This window comes from Cucumis melo, chromosome 3 (assembly GCF_025177605.1).
Source record: "Cucumis melo cultivar AY chromosome 3, USDA_Cmelo_AY_1.0, whole genome shotgun sequence".
NCBI lineage: Eukaryota > Viridiplantae > Streptophyta > Magnoliopsida > Cucurbitales > Cucurbitaceae > Cucumis > Cucumis melo.
Genome location: NC_066859.1, coordinates 24,451,485 through 24,472,134, shown reverse-complemented (window position 1 = coordinate 24,472,134; position 20,650 = coordinate 24,451,485). Strand labels below are relative to the sequence as shown.

The 20,650-nt window shown below is 35.3% G+C and overlaps 1 protein-coding gene across 2 annotated transcripts; it reads left to right on the top strand.

Moving 5' to 3' along the window:
* Positions 1-3,132: 3,132 nt before the first annotated feature.
* On the top strand, positions 3,133-19,467 carry LOC103502600 (uncharacterized). 2 transcript variants are annotated; one of them, XM_008466577.3, is made up of 15 exons: positions 3,133-3,911; positions 4,005-4,090; positions 4,802-4,950; positions 5,945-6,009; positions 6,150-6,335; positions 6,528-6,579; positions 9,161-9,397; positions 9,517-9,632; positions 13,240-13,444; positions 13,646-13,705; positions 13,794-14,048; positions 14,570-14,828; positions 15,204-15,409; positions 17,921-17,971; positions 18,597-19,467. In XM_008466577.3, exons 1-15 carry the CDS (start codon positions 3,736-3,738, stop codon positions 18,885-18,887), a joined length of 2,394 nt encoding a protein of 797 aa, XP_008464799.2. In that variant the 5' UTR covers positions 3,133-3,735; the 3' UTR covers positions 18,888-19,467. The 2 variants fall into 2 exon arrangements, with proteins under 2 accessions (XP_008464799.2, XP_008464798.2); XM_008466576.3 differs by having other exon boundaries at positions 4,796-4,950.
* Positions 19,468-20,650: the final 1,183 nt, after the last annotated feature.

Below are 20,650 nucleotides of genomic sequence, written 5' to 3'. Positions count from 1 at the left end.
TTAAAGTAATTAGATACCTAAATTAATGATGATTAATGCAATTGGTTCAACACCATTGATGTTAAGCAAAAAAGCTTCGGTGGTAAAAACTACAAATTTGCTCATCTATCAAAAAAATTTCATGTTTGTTTCTTTTATATCTTGTATGTTATGAAGGACAACTCAAATTTATAATTTTATAATTGAAACACAGATCTTCTAACTCTCCAACGTCGTATTAACTATACATCGTAACTTAAATCAATGCCTTAAACGCTTATCAAATATCTCGTATGATTAGTTTATTCAACAAGTAGTGATAAATATAATGAAAATGTCTTGTACACATGTCAATTATAAAATTGCATGCATTTTTAGTTTGCTCATATGTTCCCTAGCCAAGTTGATCTATCAGGTTGTTCTTCCCCTTCTCTTTATTTTTGTTTGGTTTTTAGCACAACTCTACTTATAGAATTCAAGCACTATACCAAACATGGTTTAAGCTAAGTAAGATAACACTTTCTAGGTGCTTTTGTAAAGCAAATAATAGTAATAATAAATAAATAAAAGAAGTTATAATTGTGTTAGTTAGTCAAATTACAAAAACAACGAAGTGCATGTGCGAGTAATGACATAAGATAAAAGCAAAGATTAAGAAAACATCTAATGCAAAAAACGTATAACCTTTGGAACCTATCGTTGTTACTCTGAAGAAATTTTGTTGAGATGTCAAAACAAGTAAACATACATTTAGTTGGATTTTGAAACATTTGTCTAACATTATAGAAATTTCAACGATGTCGTGGCCAATAAAAAAATATTGAACAACTACGAGACAATTGTTGAGATCACGTGTGCAATTTATTTTAAATAATATGTTATAAATCATTTACTATTACTGCTTTTATCTAAGGAGATAATTTAGGGTAACATCTTTGTAACATTTGGTCCAATACAAACTTATCATTGTCCATTTACCGAATGTTACGAGTCAAAGAGATTGGACCTTCTATTATAACACTTTAGTATGACACACTGGATCAATTACATGTCCTTGGTGTAATATTGCAAATATCATCTTGTAAAAAAAAGTTTTTTTTTTTTTTTTTTTTTTTTTGTAAAAAACAATATTGAGACAAATGTAAAAGAAATGCAAAGTTACGTTTTTGCCTTTTAATTTTCTCTCACATTTTCAACTCCTTTGCAAACTGTCAACTTTTTTTTATTGTATTTGTTTCTCTAATTTGCATGGTTCATCGAAAGAGAACAGAAGAAAAAAAAAGGTTTGAAAGGGGATTTCTTAATGGAAGATGAAGAGATGAGAAAAGTGAACAAGATGATATTTATAGTGGTTCATAGCGTACATCCACATTTTAAAGGTAAAAATCATTTTATTCAACATTTTTTTATGGAAAATAGATTCAAGACAAATGAACATATTTTTCATACTACATCTCGTTGAATTTATTCGGTATATTTTATCATCGAGGCTACAAGACTTTTATTAGCATGTTCTAACAAAAAGTAGTTGTAACTGATTTGTTTAATTTCTTTTAACAAGTACACAAAAATTGAAGTCCTGTTGTAGAAGATAGTTCATTAACAAATTTCAACATATCATAATGCAAGTTGACAAGCTTACTCTCAATTTGATTTCATAAGTTTGGACTTCAAAGCTAATAAGGAAGTGACCAAACTTTTAGGAAGATTGTTTTTAGTCACATGCAATACGTCGATGAATGTCCAAAAGAGAGAGTGACCATTAGAGCGGATGACTAAATGATGAAATTTCGTGTTATACTGCGACACAAGACATCGAAGAAAAATGTTACGGCACACAAATGTAGGAAAAATTAGCAAAAAGAAAAAAAAGCATGTGAAGCAACTCTACAAGAGCAACACAACCTATTTTGGGAAATTTTGGATAGAAAGTAACATAAGAAGACATGTTGCTTGAGGATAAATTTATATTAAAGCAATTCAAAAGAAACAAAAACGACTAACTTTATTAGATATTTTATTTTTGAAAGTGCTTATAACAACAACTTCTCTGTAAACTACTATAAGACTTACTTGAAAAATCTTAAAACAATACTTAAAATATATGAAGAGACAATAGTTTAATTGGAAAACAATGTCACTACATAGTGAATAAATACATTTGCATAACATGCAAGTTTGATAAGAGAGAAACAAAAGTGAATGAGCGAGATAACCGAAAAGAGATAAGATAGATTAAAAATTTAATTGATGATTCATGCTTTCGCTAATGGTTAATAAAAGTTTTCACCTCCTCATGTTTTTGGAGGCAAAACAAACCATTTGAATCAAATCTTAAAAATGTATGGAAACTTTTTTAAACGATGAAAAAGACACCGATTGTCGTCTCTATCACATTGAAACTTGCCTACAAGTTGATATGTGAGACAAGTGATTACATAGTTGGGGACAATGCAAAAAAAGAAATGATAAAGTGATTGACTTAATATATTATGCCAATAGTGTACCTATATGGTAGGTTTTGAGGTTTGAACTTTTCAAATAATGTGACCCCATGCATGATTTAGATTTTAAACATAGCCTTATGCTATATATATATATATATATATTTTTTCTGTTGAACGTGTCTCAAATGGAAAGAGACGATTAAATTTTAAAATTTATAGTCGAAAGTCATGAGTTGTAATTTTTACATAATATTCATTGTAATAATTTTAAATATAATAAAATGAGGTAGAATAGTTAAAAACATAGCAAAATTTTAACCTATATCATTAGTTATCGATAAACAATAATATTTTATTATATTAATAAAAATTTAAAACACTTATTTATATTTGTATTTGTTTTATATAAAAGAATTATTAAAATTAATAAATTTGACAAACTATTTATAAAATATAAAATTTTTTAAATTTTATCTATTGATAAGCACTTATGAATAGTAATAAAAGTTCATCTGAATTACATATAAAAAAAACGTTAAAGCTCGGTTAAAGGTTGGAAATTTCTAAAATTTAAAAACTAATCTGCCGTGTTCAAGATTTGCGGCTGGAGTCACGGACGAAGCGCAGTTGGTGCGAGACAAATGGCCCACCAACGATGACAAAATTCTCACTCAAAACAAAACAATAATGAGAGCCTCCTCAGGCTCAGGCTCAATGCGGCCCAGCTGCAGGCCAATCCAATTTCCATCCACGCGGCGTCGTTTTCACTTCCAACCATTTCTCCCCACTTTGACCGACATTCCTCCTCCCTAGACCCTCCTACTTCGGATCTCTTCCTCCTCCTCCTCTCCACTTTTCCCTCCGCTCTTCCGCCGCCTCCTCCTCCTTCCTAACCGCCGCCCACCGACGGAAGACCGCGGAGGCTTTCGAGCATCCTCGGCACGTATCCTCATTCACTCAGTCCTTGATTGCTGTGCGATCTGGCGATAGATCCGAGGATCTGAACCTTTTCTCGCCTAATAAACTAAGGTCTCGATTCCTGTCTACATCTTTATCTGGTTGTTGATGATCCCATAGCTCTGACTGAACTAGAATTTGGAAAATCGGTGGCTGCTACGTAGCTTATAACTACAACTTATTCCTCATTTTACCAAAGGTTTTCAATTCTGAAGAGAGGACTGTGAAGTGAACAGGGGATTTATTGTTATAGGCGGAGTGACAGGAAGCTAGGACAATGTGGGAGGGTTGGATTTGATCACGTATAGCACTTGATGAAGAGGGATACGAACGTTGCATTGGTGAGCCACGCATGTTCCATAATCTAGGGTGGTTCATTGGTCTAAATTATCAAGTGCGGTCGGTGAAGAAGCCACCTGATGCAAAGCCACGTCTGGCCAAAGTCAAGCCGGTGGCTATGTTGGACACTGTACAGGAAATTGCCATTTACATTCATAGGTTTCACAATCTCGACCTTTTCCAGCAGGGGTTGGTGCATTTTTATTCTGCAATGACTTCTTATACTTATCGCTGGCTACATTTAAGTAGCAGCTACTTATTACTGACCGTTTCTTCATTTAGATGGTATCAAATTAAACTTACCATGAGATGGGAAGACAGCGAGTATACATCCGTTGGAACACCAGCTAGAGTTGTTCAGTATGAAGGTATTTTCGCTAACTTCCTAAGTGATTGGTTTATTAGCTTTCTGCTAATGGACATGCTTGCCTACCTAACATTTCTATTAAAAGCTAAAATTATAGACATCAAATATGTGATTTAACCTATCTCATTTCAGTTGTACACTAGGCTAAGTGACTGAATCTCGTTCACCTTCTTTAGAATGAGATTTGACACTCTTACAGTTCTTATTTATGCAAAAGTTTACGATTCTCTTTTGAGAGTGAACCCTGGAACACTTAAAGTTTACGATTCTCTTTTGAGAGGGAACCCTGGAACACTTTAAGTTTCCTTCTATTATGGTATTATGTTATAAATAATTTTTTTTTCCTCAGAAAAAAAAAACTGTCCAGTTAAATAATTGGGATCGTGATTTATTTGCACTGTCTAGTTGGACAGACAGAATTGGTGGGCAAGGAATGCAAAATCCTTGAAGTTTAAAAGACAACTTTTCATTTTGATCTTTGGGGGATCTTTGCATTTTTTTAACATCAATGATGCATGGGAGACTGTTGTGCTTTATAGCAGTAAAAACTGAGTGATCATGAAGTAAGTGGACAAGTTAAATTAACCTAGCTCACTGAGGACTGGTTTGAGACCTTTGACTATGTAGTAACGACATTTTATGATTATGCTTTTCTAACAATTTCTTATTGGTGTTCAATATGTTATCTAATTTGCTTGTGATGCAGCTCCAGATCTGGGATCCGGTAATAGTTATGGAGTATGGAAGATTGACGATACAGACAACAGTTTCTCTACACAGCCTTTCAAGATCAAGTATGCAAGGCAGGATATACTTCTGTCAATAATGATCTCATTCAATTTCCCCCTTGTGAAGTACGAGGTAAGAATTTCTCTCTACACCCCTTCCCTCATTAGTGTATGCTAACCTTTTAATATGAAATCTATTATTCTATCTTCTTTCCGTGAAATTACTATATTTGAAGTTTTTTTTTGTTGTAAAAACTTGATATATTTAATCAAAGACGAATAAAATTCTGTGTTTAGGAAGCAGATCTTGCCTTTCCCTTGGCAACTAAGGGTCTTGTCATCAATTTTGGTTTCCTATTGGCTTTGGTTCTTAGACTAAATTTCTAGGGTAAAATTTTCTTGAAAGAATCAACTTATCTTGTGAACTATACACAACGACAATGACAATGGCAACAGAAAATTTTCCCAGAGAAAAATAAGTTGAATAGTATACACTGTGTTTAAGATTTAGCTAGAATTCATCTGTTGGAAATTGCTGTTATCTAAGAAATACGAATACAAATACAGGATAAGGGTACATCATGACATGGATTTGACAATATGTCATCTTTTTGAAGTCTAGGACAGGGACACAACAAAGACATGTTCATTAAAATTTATACAATCTTTGTACAATAATGAAACTAAAGTCAATGAATTTATGCATTTATGTGCTGAAAAAATTATTTTGATGTACTTCATTTCAATTTTTTTTAAACTTTTGTATGTCTGTTGCTTTGGTAACACTATGTAAATCTAACAAACGTGGGACTTGCTTTGACTTTGTACAACTAGTGTCGAACACATTTATTGTATTAACAAGTGTTCAATAGGTGTATAACAAGTGTTAGACTGTCCAAGTGTCCAACGCTGGTTGTAGAGTAGACACAAATACAGCCAATTATTGGACACGAATACAGATACAATAGCCAAACTAAAGTGTTCTTGGGTATTAGATTTAAACTATATTGTTATGAGGAATAGTAACAGCCATTTAATAAATTCGATGCTGTATCATTTTAGATCTACATCACTTTTCTTTTGTGGTTAGAAGAGAACATATTTGACATGAACCAAATGTTTTGCAGGCTCCATCCACTTCTGCCGTTATTTTGAAGTTTGAGCTCATGTATGCTCCAATATTGGAGGCTGGGTGAGTTGACATAAATGCATGATTTGGCGCTTGCTCAACTAGTTGAGGTCAAATCACAAAGCCATTTTTTGTTATCTTGCATTACAAGAGTTCTATAATTAAAATTCGGATACCTGTAATGATTGTTGTGCACCATACAGACCAGAATTGCAGGCTTCTTTGGATGCTTCTCCTGCTGCAGTACATGAATTTCGAATTCCTTCTAAAGCTCTACTAGGATTACATTCGTACTGTCCAGTACATTTTGATGCATTCCACGCAGTGCTCGTTGATGTAAGCATTCACATTTGCTTACTACGTTCTTACACTCCAGGAAAAAGATCCAGGTTTGTAATATGATCTTGACAATTTTCAACCATATGTAAAAATGGTGCCTCATTCTTGTTATCTCTTTAGGTCTTGTATTGGTGCATGTGCAGTTCTATTGTTGTATATTTTTGGGTGGGTAGAGAGTCTTAATATTAGATGGGTTCAACTATTGAACAAGTCAACTAACCTAGTTTAATAATTTATTATAGTGAACTACACAAGGAAAATCTTGCTGCGAGACATTTTGATCCACAAAATCAGGTATACAATTGATTTTCCAACGCTTGTTATCCTTACCCTTGACTGAAGGTCAATGTGATTTTGTTAAGTGTAGCATTGATTCTTCTTCCTGTCTTTCACTTTTGTAAATTTTAATTCTGTTTGGTCCTTTTATTTTTCATGATCACAACACACGTTCTTCATTAGTTCTTCTAGAAGATGAATGATGTACTTGTAGTTATTTGGTCATTAACTACCATTATTTGCTTCACATTATGCGTTCTATCACTTTCACAGTGTAAGCTTTAGAATTTCCTTGCATTTGCAAGAAAGATCGTAGTTGTTACTGTTATAAATCTTAAATTCATTTTACGGCAATCTTAATTTTAGACTTGCAATCACCATATTATCTTTCCTTGTTATACAAAACAGTTGTACGATTCAAATCAGACTAACATATGACTTTTCTCACACAATAAATTCTATTACTTTCTCCATTGAGAAATTTTTAGATGGGAATTTCCATTCCCTTGTTGAGTTTGTATCTTACATTAGTCTCTTTTAGTTTCTTCATCTATTCAATGAAAAGTTTCATCTTATTAAAGGGGGTTATCAATGACAAAACAGTGGAAATACGTGGGGGAAAAGACTACGAGTTAATGGATTACTGGTATGAGATTAAAAAAGACTTTATTTGTTTACTATTTTATAAGAAACCCAACTTCCATTATTATAAGAGAGAAGTACGAGACGAGGAGATGAGATATCCCTGCACACTCAGATTACAATAAAGAGGTCCAATTGCTGTAGATCCGAATTAGGCTACAACTACAAAAGGAAAAAAAAATGAAAAAAAAAAAGAAAAAGAAGAAGAAAAAAGAGGAAGACTGAGTAGAAGAAAAAAGCAAAACCAAATCCCAAAAGACACCCGAAGCAGATTCTGGATATTTTTCCCCTCTAACCAAAGTATCCGTTGGAGGGCAAAACCCTCATTGAACCAAAGTATTTTCAACTGAGCTTTGGAGTTGAGGGCCTTCAATGAGTTAAGGGAGGGCTTCCGAAGCTTTGTTAGGTCAACTCCACTAAATATTGAACAAACTAAACAACCAGTCCCAACTACAATAGAAGATACACATCAACTATTCCTCACTCCTTTTTCAAAGAACACACCAATTGGGAGAAATGGTGGAGTTTCAAAGAATTCTTTGGACTCTGCAACAAGTATTCAACCTCTCAAAAGAGTAACCCACAAGAATTCCAAAGTTTCCAGGTTCACAATAAGCTTAGGGTGGAAAGATTTGACTAAAAAGAGCCATCATTTTGAAGCAGCCACTCTTTCAAATCTTCCCCACTATTAGGTCTAGCAAGAATTTCAAAGCTTCCGGCTTCACAATAAGCTTAGGGTGGAAAAATTTGACTAAAAAGAGCCATCATTTTCAAGCTACCACACTTTCAAATCTTCCCGCTATTAGGTCTAGAGTTGTGTAGTTTGCTTCTGAGAGCAGCCGACTCTTCAACCTCAAAATTAGTGATTCTAAATTTCAGATCCCAATCAAGCTGAGAATCTTACTGACATTGACTAACCATGGAGTCTTCGTCAAATGCAATTCTAAACAGTCCAGGGAACTCCATGTAATCCATCGACCATTAGTTCTTCCAAAAGCATGTTCTATCTCCTCGACTGTTTCTATTTTTGAACCGTTCCTCAAAGAGAAGAATTTTTTTCATGATTTGGAGCCAAGGGTCTTTAAGCAAACGAGAACCATTTGTAAAAAGCCAGCAAAATTTCTCATTCCATCTGTACATAGAAGCAATAACCTCTCTCCATAACACATCTCCAACCCTATTTAGCTGAGAAAGCACGGTTTTTAGTTGCAACATCTTCTATCCCAAACCTCCGATCGTTGCTGGAAGAGAAGTGGTTTTCTCGTTAACAGGATCACCAACACCTTTCTCCTTGTCACCTTTCCGAAAAATCTCTTATCAATTTGTCCAGTGTATTAAGAACTCAGAATCAAATGACCAAACAAGCTTTGGAAAATAAGATAGGATTAGATTTTGGAATGAACCTAAATTTTTTCTGGAACAACTTCAAACTTGAGCCCATTCTGACCAAAATAAGCACATCGATGGATTGAAAATAATAAATATCAAGAAACAGCAAACTACAGTGTGTGGAGAAGATTCTTGTTATGGCAGTGTGTGGGATAGGAGGTGGTGACTTCCCTCCACATTTGGGGCTACACATGGCTGCTAAGCTGGTTGAATTCTGCGGTTGTGCACTTGTGGTACTTGGTGGGCTGGCTTCCTTTTCGCTTGGACGGTAACAAAAAATTAGCACCTTAAGATAGTTTTCCTGTCCCCAAATTGTTCACAGAATCCTAATTACCTTAGGAATTGATACCATCTTAATGTGAGACAAAATATAGGAGAAGAACTCAATTTCATACACCGATTTATATAGTATATGAACCTACATGACTTTTAAGTAAAACGACAATAAAGGACTGTTTACTTATAGATACATATACTATAATTACATGCTTATGTTCTCTTCATATTTAAAACGATGTTTTTGTCTGTGGTTTTCAGATGCTGACTGTTTGCTTTGGTATTGATCCAGGTAGGAGCATCACGGGATGAGAAAGATGTCACACTTATTAAAGCATTATTGACTGCTCGTGATATTCTACTTGAGGAGTTTCAAAATCTTAGCAAAGCTATTGACCAAACCGTTGATTTTACTGATTTTATATCTGGAATGGATGATACCAAGTATGTTGATGTTTTGATTCCTTCGAAAAGGGATAATGTAAAGGGTGAAGCGGCAGGACAAGGCAATCCACAAAACGGCCTCGAGGTCCATGCTTTGTTTCAAGCAGCATATGATTGAATTTGTTTCTCTCTCTCTCCTCATAAATTAAATTTTGTTTTTTTTTTTTTAATTTCTTTTTCTTTTCCATTTGTTTATGTTTCCAGAGGACTAACGGTGGTGATCAATTGCACCAAAGAGCAGGTAGTCATATGTCACACCGTTTTCACTCACTGGGTGATCAACTCTTGTATTTATGGAGCACCTTTTTGAAGTTCCACAGGTACGACCTTTTCTTCATATTGTTACTACTACTCCTGACCTTCATTTGAAATTTGGATGTGAAGTCAATATTTATCTCAGATCAATTGGGTACTGAAGTTATTTATTGTTACAATGCACAATTGAACAACAAGAGACATTTCTTCCTATTCTTCATTCTTTAAAGCCGGTAGACTTACCTTGATCTGTTTAGTCCTGAGCGGTATCCTTATTTATTGTCTCTCCATTTTTAGAGCTTTGAGTCAGGTTGCAAGATCATCGAGAAGCTTACGCACAATTTCCTTTTGGAAGGGATGGAAGATGGAAGAGGAAAAGAGTTGCACTAGGTCAAATGGGAGATCATTGGAAGAGGAGATCAATTACCTTGGGACAGGGTTTAAAAAATTGGGTATCCAAGGTCTTGTTGCCAAATGACTTGGCATTTTGACATATGGCCCTCATCCTTTTGAGTGGCTAGTGAGCTCAGTTCAAGGCACAAACCTGAGCTTATGGAAGAATCTTTTTTTTTTTTTTGTATAAGAAACAAATATATTCAAGAGGACAAAAGAAGAACTGCCTGAGGCAAGGGATGGGGGGACCCTCTCCAAGAAAAACTAGCAAATAAGGGCCTTCCAATTGGTTAAAATCCTAGAAAGACAATAATTACAAAAGTGTTAGATGTAATTGGTACTCCACCAAGAAGCTGTGTGTTGAACCACAATTAAAAAAGAATCAAAAGAATCATATTTATCATAAAAAAGTATACTATTTCTCTCATTCCAAATGCTCCAAAAAGAGATAAAGTAGCACATCTCCACAGGATCTTCCTCTTCGGATGAAGAGCTATTGAGCCCATCAAGCATCCAACTACCAATCTTACTAGGAAGAAAAAGGTCCAGGTTGAAAATTATGAACAAGAGAGACCAGCCTTTCATTGCGATGTTGTAGGGCAAAAATAAGTGGTCCGAAGTCTCCTCACTTTTAAGGCCAAGGCAGGACATAGATGGCTTCTATAAGCAAGGGACCATAAGAAGAATTTAACTTTTTTGGGGACTTCAACCTTCCAAATGGGCGCACCAGGGGGAAGACGATAGTGGGAAATCTTTTGGTTAAGTTAAGTGAAAATTCTGAAAGCATTGAGCTTTCAGTTAAGACTATCGCACTCACCATTCGGAGCCCAAGAGTGAAGAATTTCCAAAATAGCAGCCACATTGTCAAATTCACTGTCTGACACATTCATTTTGAGTCCCAAATTCCAGGAGCTGACAGTGCACCAACAATCAGCAACAAAAACATCCTTATTCAAAGATAAGGAAAAAACATATGGAAATTTCTGCAAAGGGGGTTAAGCCTTGCACCCGCTATCCTTCCAAAATCTGATGTTTTTCCCATCTCCCAACATAAAAGCTGAGAAATGAATGAAAATCTCCCATGCTTCAAAATACCAGCCCAAAGTCTAAAAGACCTTCCCCTATTTGGCAATTTAGTAGACCACCTATTTGCTTCCAAGTTTCAAGCCATAAATAGCCACGATTATATGCCTCCATAGAGCGTTTTCTTCTTTTCAAATCCCCCACAGGCCACAGCCATTTCATGAAGAAAGCTCCTAAAAGAATCAACATTCTTATTTGGGTAATGAGTAACAGATCACTGAGTTTATTCAGAGTTTTTTCAAAGAAAGCTTCCTTCATTTTATCCATCACCTTCTGTTTGCTCTCTTTGCATGAAGGATTGTGAAACCTTGCAACATTTATTCTTTGACAGTATGTATTCAAGCCAATCTTGGTGGAAACTAGTCTAACTACTCTACATCCAGTGGATTTTCCTTAACTCATTTAAGGAAAATATCTTCCATTTATTGATTGGTCGAACTGTGGTCTCAAAATTCAAAGTTTTGTGGGTTAATGCAGTGAAAGCCTTACCATCTACGTCATGGTTTTTCATGACAAGTCTCTTCCTTGGAACTATCAATTTGCTTTAGCTTGTCTAAAGGCCTCCTGATGTTGTTCTCCTTCTAAAGGCTTTATTTGATAGTCTATTCAGGATATTTGTCTTAACCGGAATGCTTTTATGTTTTCCTTATAATTCACTTTTGTCTAGTTGTGTTGTTCTATTTCATTATTCCAGTAATATATAATCCTCCCGTTTCCCATTTTGGGTTATTGTAGCTATGAGCGTTAGCCTCTTATCATTATTTCAGTGAAGTGAAAATGTTTGCTGTTTCCTTTTGCAGAAGGAAAAACTTTGTCCTTATTTGTAATGGCTTGTTTGCTTGACACATGATAGGTCCTTTGACTATTTCTTGCTGGTTTAACTGGTGGCTTTAGGCTGGTCTTATTGTGGATTGTTCTGTCGGTCTTTTACTGCTGGGTCAAGTTATTGCCTAGTGGCTGTTAGTTTTTCTTTAACCGTGGGTCTAAATTTTAATCTTTTAGTTTTACTGCTGTCATTTGTTAGCCAGTGACTAAAAGTTCAGTTTGTAGCCTTTAAATCCCTAAGCTAGTTCTAAGAGGCATTATTCTAATAAGATTTGAATTTATGGATTGCCCAAAGAACTTGCATACACTAGCAAAACCATCATGGACTGACCTAGTGTTAAAAAAGAAGACACGGTCTCAATAACTAACTAAGAGGTCATGGGTTCAATCTATGGTGGCGGACTACCTAAGAATTAATTTCCCACTAGTTTCCTTGACACCAAAATGTAGTAGAATCAGACGGGTTGTCCTGTGAGCTTAGTCGTGGTACGCTTAAGTTGGCTTGGACACTCACAGATATAAAAGAAAAAAAACTTGCATACATTATTGAATAAGGTGTTGAGTGGTAGGGAGCTCTCAAATTCTCCCTTGCCCTTGTAAACTCTCTCTAATTGATGTAATAAAATAGCTAATAAGACTGTTATTTGCCTAAACTAATCAGCTGTAACTGATTAGTTATCCTAACCTCCCAACTGCCCAAACTACTTGTAACAAACTCCCATATAACAGCTTGTAACTACCCATCAAATTCATCAATAAATACCAATTCTCCTAGCCACTATAGGCAGAGAATTCTTTTGGAAAAAACTATCCAACTTTGAATTACATCACTAATTATCAACAATAGAGGAGGTCTCTATTAGTCATGAAGCAAACTTGGCTCTGATTGATCCTCCCCCATCAAGTGCCTTTTCACCTGGCCTAACATGAGGGAGAGAGAGGTTCTTACTCGCACACATGCACAAGTTGGAAATTCTTGTGATTTCCAAGCATTTATTTCTGGCCTATTATTATTATAGCAGTGGAAGTTTTCATATAAAATAAAGACATTATGGTGACTTATCCACTTCAAATGGGTCGCAGCAGAGAGTCCTCCCTCTCAACCCTTTGAATATCTGAAGTAGACCTGTATTTGGGTTTGTATTTGTATTTTAGAGTTACTCTTGGATCATTATTTGAAATCCTAGTTGCTTGAGACAATCCGGCCGCTGTATTATGACACTGACACTTGTATTTCTATAGGGAAGCTGTAGTTTGGCAAACATACAATATACTGAAACCACGTCACATAGTTTTCTTTCTTTTCTCTTTGACTTGTGGTTTGATATGTGTGTTTTTCTACACAAAATCACGGGCACTGATGTATCACAGGGCTAACAAAACAAAGATTCTAGAATATCTACGGGATGGATGGGCAAAGGACAGGCGAGCTGAGTGGTCAATATGGATGGTTTACTCTAAAGTCGAGATGCCTCATCACTACATTAATAGTGGAAGTGAGGAACCTTCGAACCTTGCCATCCGTAGAAGCACTGTTCATAAAAGAGTTTCTAGTCTGTGGAAGTTGGCAGATGATGTGAGTGGTCATTTTACCGAACTCTTTCATATTCGCACTAGAAGTTAATAGTTTACCAGGCAAAAAGTTTTCATTTCATTTGAACTTTTCTTTGACCTCCCATTCTTGACTTCTTTTATTTCCTTCAATACTATTTGTTTCTTGTGAAACAAAGGCAGACTTTTCATTAATTATTTTGGCTTTTCTTTTTTCTCATTTCAGCCTGCCCAAACTGCAGCTATGAGAGCTGAGCTTCATCGTCGAAGTATTTTACAAATGAGGGTGGGTGCCACTGTTCATTCTATGCTTTATTCTTTTATGTTCTCAAAATGTGGAATTTATGTGAATGAGCTAGCGTGCTCTGGTGCAGATAAATAATAGATGTATCCAAGATCTGCATATATTTAGAGATCCTTCCCGAATCCCTATTGTAATCATTGAGCGTGTCATGAATGCTCCTCGACGTTCAATTAGTGAAAATTCATACTTGAGGCGTTTTGACATGATAGATGCTATTGGGAAGGACAGTGGGCCAAGTTCTGAAGCCGTAGACAAGCTGCCTGGCTCTGTAACAGAAAGGAGTGGTCGCATTTTGAAGATAGTTGTCTTCGTGCATGGATTTCAGGCAAGTATTATTCTTCGGATTTATGATTAAATTTATGATTTTCATTGAACACACCTTTTCCTTAGCCTCTCAGGCTCTTCCTCTTATCCAGGATCCCAAACCCTTGATAGTTTGATGAAATTTTTACAATTTTTAATTCCTGATACTTGCTGTTTGAAAATTTGCATAGTTTGTGTGAACTGTCAAAATGAATTCAACTGTATTTTATTTATTTATCAATTTATTTTTGATAAGAAACAATGATGAAATAACAGCCGTAAGCACCGACCTAGGGGCAGGTGAAGAGAGATCCCACTCCCGGGGAAGGCTAATTACAAAACCTTCTTCCAATTGTTACTTATATGAATAGCGTACAGTTTTCTTTTGTTCCTGATCCAATAATGAAATAATTTTTGTAAGCTAAGCTTGATCTAAGGAAACCTCTACCCCTGAATTTTATTGCACCTTCCTTCCGCTTTCATTATATACTATGAGCATAGTTTTGTATGTTGTCCTTAAGCATTTGATTGACAACTTTGTAGGGTCACCATCTTGATTTAAGGCTTGTTCGGAATCAATGGCTTTTAATAGATCCCAAAATTGAATTTCTTATGTCTGAAGTAAATGAAGAGAAAACTTCTGGAGACTTCAGAGAAATGGGACTAAGGCTGGCACAAGAGGTGATTTCTTTCGTTAAAAAGAAAATGGATAAAGCATCAAGATATGGGAATTTACAGGATATTAAAATTAGCTTTGTTGGACACTCCATTGGAAATGTTATTATAAGAACTGCATTATCAGGTAGGTGGTCACATTCTCTCTTTATGATTCAAGTTTATACTGTTTGTCGTTGTATGTATTGTACTAGATACATTTTGTTAGTTGGATACGATGAGAGTTCTAAGGGGTGTCAACCTAGTCAAGATGTCGAGTGTACCTGCTGATCCTTAGGTTCTTTTGCTCTTTGTTTCAATATTGTACTTTGAGCTTTCGTCTGGTATGATTATCTTAACGAAGATACCGTTTTTTTTAGAAAAAAGATTCGAGTTTATACTACATTATTATTATTATTATTATTATTATTATTATTATTATTATTATTATTATTATTATTGTTTTTTAATTAGTGATAGTTTAAGTTAGTAATATGTGGATTTTGTTGTTTGCAATTTGCAGAAAGCATCATGGAGCCATATCATCGTCATCTTTATACCTATGTTTCAATATCTGGTCCACATTTGGGTTACCTTTACAGCTCAAACTCGTTATTTAACTCTGGCCTGTGGCTTTTGAAGAAGCTCAAGGGCACTCAGTGTATTCATCAGCTGACTTTTACTGATGATCCGGATCTACAAAATACATTCTTCTACAGGCTGTGTAAGGTACTGATTTTTTTTCATAGATTTCTCTCCTATTTTCTCTTTTGGAAGGTTGAGGTTGGGCTCCTTTATTCATGTATATCTGTAGTTTATTTTTCCTTATATCCTGTAATTAGTGTTTGTTTGTGACTAGACTTATTATGTTTCATACGAATACTTCTTTCTTCAGAGGTTCTTCTATTTCACTTTGGGTTCATTCCTCTCTACTCTCATCGGGGTCGACAATGCAAAGTGTAACTTGCTAGACTATACTTCCTCAACTAGTTTTCACCTTCAATGGTATCCTTCAATGGGGATGTAGGATAGGATAGTGGTAGGAAGTTCGATTGGGATTGGATTGAGGTGTTCAATTGGGGAGTTTAGTGCTTCTAGAAAGGACTTCACGACTTCAAGAATATGAAATCAGCTTCTGAATATTGTTTTCAAAGAAACAGCAGAAAAGGAATTGAGAACAGGAGAAAGAACTGTGATATTCTGATACATAACTTGAGAAGGGTTAGATGGGAAGATGGGAAAATAAATGCAAAGGAAGAGGGGTTTGTGGGAACACAGTAGCTTTTCCTATAGATTTTACAGAGTGGAAAAGGATATCACCCTCCTCAATGTCCTCATTCTTGACATCTTTGTTTCATTCAAACAATCCTTTTTGACTAGGTCATCCCTCAAAGCTTTTCCACATCACAACTTTCTGTTGATTCACGAGAGGCAAGGATACTTGGGGTCCTTGTGTCTTTACCCCAAATCAGCCAGGTAAGAGCAAAGTTCTTTCCGGCCAAGCCTGGCAGAAAACAATTTGTGGATAGGAGTTGATGGCAGTAGCATTTGCAGTGCAACAGTGGAAACCATATCAGAAAGTCCTTTTCCAAATGAACAAAAAGACGCTTAAGTTGGTTAGCAGGGACTGGGACCACCAGCTGTAGCTTGCAAATTCTTTTATGATATTTTGGTACCTGTGTAGACTCCAACATAAGGCTACAGATGCCTTATCTTGATTTCGTTTTCAGATAATGCTCACATCTCTGTCTATTGTAGAAGTGGTCTTACTTGGCAACCATACACAATGTAGTTAGGTATCAAAGAAAGTCCTAATAGTTGTGCAAACAGACGAGAGCTCCTCTACCACCACTTTGCTGTAGAAAGCATACAAACGAAGGATCAGAGAAAGTTTGTTGGTACCTCAAAATCTCTGTAAGGGTCAGCCACTACTGAGAGAATACTGCAGTAGATTTATTGGAAGCCACATAAGAATCACAAATTTTCAAAGGACTGTTTGCTGATATTTGTTGGGAAGGAATAAGAAACCAGAAATTTGTGGGTAAACATGAGGTGCATTAATGAAACATATACAACCTCTGTTTCCCGAGGGATTACCCCAATCCCTTCCTATTTGAATTTTGAAATTACCCTAGGAGAATATCCATGTGTTTCAAGTGACCTCATAATCAGGGAGGAAAGACACCTTCGTGGTGGGCTGATTGAACAAATATGCCTGTTTCCTTACGTTGGGCCAACTTTTTGTAGGGGACTTGTTTTTGTGGGCTTGTATTTTTGTATGCCTTTGTATTTCTTCACTCTTTCTCAATGAAATTTGTTGCTTCTCTATAAAAAAAAAACAAGTATTTACTAAAGCGGTAGTTAGATTACATGGGATTTCCAACTCTAGTCTTAAGTCATGAAACTCATAGTTTAGTTTTTAAAGGTTACATGTGATTTCCAACTTCAGTCTCAGATCGTGAGATTGTTTAGGTGCCTTTTGGCAAGTATTTCAACTTTTATGTTTTTGTTTTTTCTGTTTTCTAAATTCTATTTTTAAATTTTTGTTTATTAAAAACAAAAATCATATATGTTTTGTAATTGATTTTGTTTTATGTTTTTGAAAAACAAAATGTATTTTTTTGGAAAACTTCCTTTTTTCATTTTTTATTCTTCCTATATGTACAACCTTTGAAACTTCGACTTCTGTGTTTTGAACTTTTGCTGAGGAGGATGGATATTTAGCATTGATCAGAGTTTCTAATCTTTTAAGTTGTAAGTGGAACAGTGTTGAACTTTGAACTTCTGGTTAGATATTGTTAGATATTATATTAAATTTTCCTTCCCCTATTAGCTTGAGCTTTTGGGTTGAATGAGTGATTTAAGTTGGTATCAGAGCAAGTGGTCTAGGAAGGTCACGTGTTTAAGCCCCTACATTGTTATTTCCTCCCCCATTTAATATTGATTTTCACTTGTTGAGTCTTTCTTGATATTTCAAGCCCACAAGTGAGGGAGAGTGCCAAATATCATATTAAATTTTCCTTCACCTACCAACTTAAGCTTTTGGTTGAATTGGTGATTTAAGAAATATAACATAAGAAAACGTTATAATGAACTGGCCTGCCAATGAATAACATACATAGATGGTGATATTTGTTAAATAAAATTGCTTCTGCAATTATGGTCTTTCCTGGTTAGAAGTTCCAGGCATCTGTTGATACTGTTTACGATAACTTCTCTGTTTTCTCTTTTTTTTTTCAGCAAAAGACGTTGAACAATTTCAAGCACATAATCCTGTTCTCATCTCCACAGGTATCTTCTAGTGCAGAAATCCTTGTTACATATTTTTTATGTTGATGTGCTATGAGTTAATTTCCCTCTACTGTATGCAAGCTGGTTATTTGTTGCTAAGAGTTCTGTGCCAAGTAGGATGACATGGGCATATCAATTTGTAGATGTCTATATTCGTGTCTTCTGAACATGAATGTGTTATTTAAAAATTAAACTGGCGCGTTAAAATACTGGCTGACACTTTAGATTCTCGGTTATTTAAAAACTGGAAGGGGAATTGATATAATAGTGGTTAATTGTATTTTAAATGCAAATCAGTTTGCTCTATTATTGATTTAATTTATTTTTTAAAACTGATTTTCATCCGTGTATGTGAGTAGAGCCACTTGCTTCTTTCCAAAAGGAGCTCCCGACTAAAATGGATAAAAGTTGGATAGTACTGTGAACAAATGAAAGATTTAAATTTTGTTTTATTTGTCTATATGTAATCTCTTCCCCTCTGCGTGATCAAAAGAGGTTTCCCTTTAAAACATCGTTCCAAATTTATTATTGTTCTAGATTTTCCTGTTAATGGGTTGAATTCGAACTAGTACGGTTCTGTATTTGGCTCTTTTGGTTGTGTATTGATTCATTGCATATATCTCAGGATGGCTATGTTCCGTATCACTCTGCCCGGATTGAATTGTGTCAGGCAGCTTCAATAGACAACTCAAGAAAAGGAAAGTTATTCCTTGATATGCTGAACGATTGTCTGGACCAAATACGTGCCCCTTCCTCTGAACAGAGAGTGTTCATGCGTTGTGATGTGAACTTTGACACCTCTGCTTATGGCAAGAATTTGAACACAATTATTGGACGGGCAGCTCACATTGAGTTCTTGGAATCTGACTTTTTTGCTAGATTCATAATGTGGTCTTTCCCAGAGTTATTTAGATGATTGTCACAAAGAATAGGGCTACCTACGATATGTCCCCCTGATCTTGTCTTTTCCAGGGTCATTTAATATATACTATCCACGGCTTCCTCACCCTTATCTCCAAAGCAGCACCAGGATCAACAATGGAAATGAAAGTTTTTTGGCTTATTGGGTTCTATCATTTTACACATGGGATAGGGAGATTCATGGAGCTGGAAGCATCATCTGAAGTACTGCAAAATAATTATTCAGCAACGAGGAGTTATATCGTCCTTGTTAGGCCAAATGAGAGTAGGATAAAAATCCTTGTTCATAATCAAAAATCAAGTTATTGCTCTGCTTTGGTATATAGACTAGTGGGGAAGTGAGGAGCTAATACTGCTATTGTCATTGTATGCTTTTGTTCCCCATTCCTATCTAGACATGGAATGCAGGCTGATGCGGTTAGATGCTGCTTGCATCTAGCCTTGCGTTTAGTTGACTTGGTACGTATGTATGTCTTTAATCTATCAATTTGGCCGTTATTGTCTTTGATGCAGCTTCCAGATTGATCTTGATTGATAATGGAATGTGGAGGAGACTCGCCTAACAATTTTCGGTACTTCTGGCTTAACTATTCGACTAGTCTATTTATTACTCCTTTTCCACCTTGGAATTGAAGTTTGCAAGTATTTTGACGATGTAAACTTCAATTCAATACATGTACTTTTTTTTTATAAATATTATAAAAGTAGGTGATGGGTATTTATTTTAGGTTGCAATAGGACTGTGATTCTAGCTTGGAGTTGATGAACTTTTAATTATGAACTTATAGTTTGAACGTTATCTCTTGAATGGTAGGCAGTCAGTTTAGTTTTTAGTAATTTACTGCTTGAATTTTGAGTGCAAAATTTCTTATTTTATACACCCATGTTAAGGGGATGGTTGGTTCGAGCTTTGTGTTTGGTGTTAATATCAATAGTATTGTAAGTTCTATGTTCTAGGTGAATTCATGGTTAAACTAATTGGTCAGGAGATGTCATATGACTATCATCACATATGATGGTTTAACATTTAGCTCATGTAGTGAAAATTAAGGATGTTTGAAGCATTTGTAGGCATCCAATTATGTAATGCTATGATCATGCTTCTACTTAGTACAATCTATAGATACGTGAGCAGGATGTATCTTAGTAGACTTTTTAGGGATGACCTCCATGATGGTATGGTTTGCAATATAATGTAATCTAAAAATTCATGCTTAGATTGAGTATTTTGGGTCTGGTTTTGTAATACAAAATTTATTTTGTTTGGATTCAGACTAGTTTTACAATCTCATTTTCAATTTTCATTCTATCTTCGATTACTCACTTTTTGACACTTATAACACTCATCATAATCTTGATGGTATTGTAACTCTAGACAACAGGCTTTGTTCTCTTCATTTATCGTTCCTTTCGCCAAACTTGTCCTTACTCTCTATTATAGCCAAATAGCCCATATTTGATCGTTTAGGTTGCATCAAAGATATGCTATATGTGGTTATCATCTACCGAATACTCGAAGTGGTGGTGATTGGGTTGAGTGAGTGACACTTGAGCACGAGGCTCCTATTACATTATGCTAAAGGATAGGACATCGATTTATCCAAGTTTTGTTTGGGGATTGGATTTGAAATCTAATGGTGTGTTGGGTAATAAGTAACTTATTATAATTAGGCTATTATTGTTGAGTTATAATAGTTTGTGTTTTTGGTGTAAGATTCTTTTACTTTGAGAAGGAAATAGAAAACACCGTAATAAAGA

What these genes read in the sequence shown, in the direction of transcription:
- LOC103502600 (XM_008466576.3), top strand. Translation starts at nt 3,736, where the DNA reads ATGTTCCATAATCTAGGGTGGTTCATTGGTCTAAATTATCAAGTGCGG. An exon ending in TAGAGTTGTTCAGTATGAAG is followed by an intron (nt 4,091 to 4,795) that starts GTATTTTCGCTA and finishes CTTGTGATGCAG; the next exon opens with CTCCAGATCTGGGATCCGGT. An exon ending in ATTTTGATCCACAAAATCAG is followed by an intron (nt 6,580 to 9,160) that starts GTATACAATTGA and finishes GTATTGATCCAG; the next exon opens with GTAGGAGCATCACGGGATGA.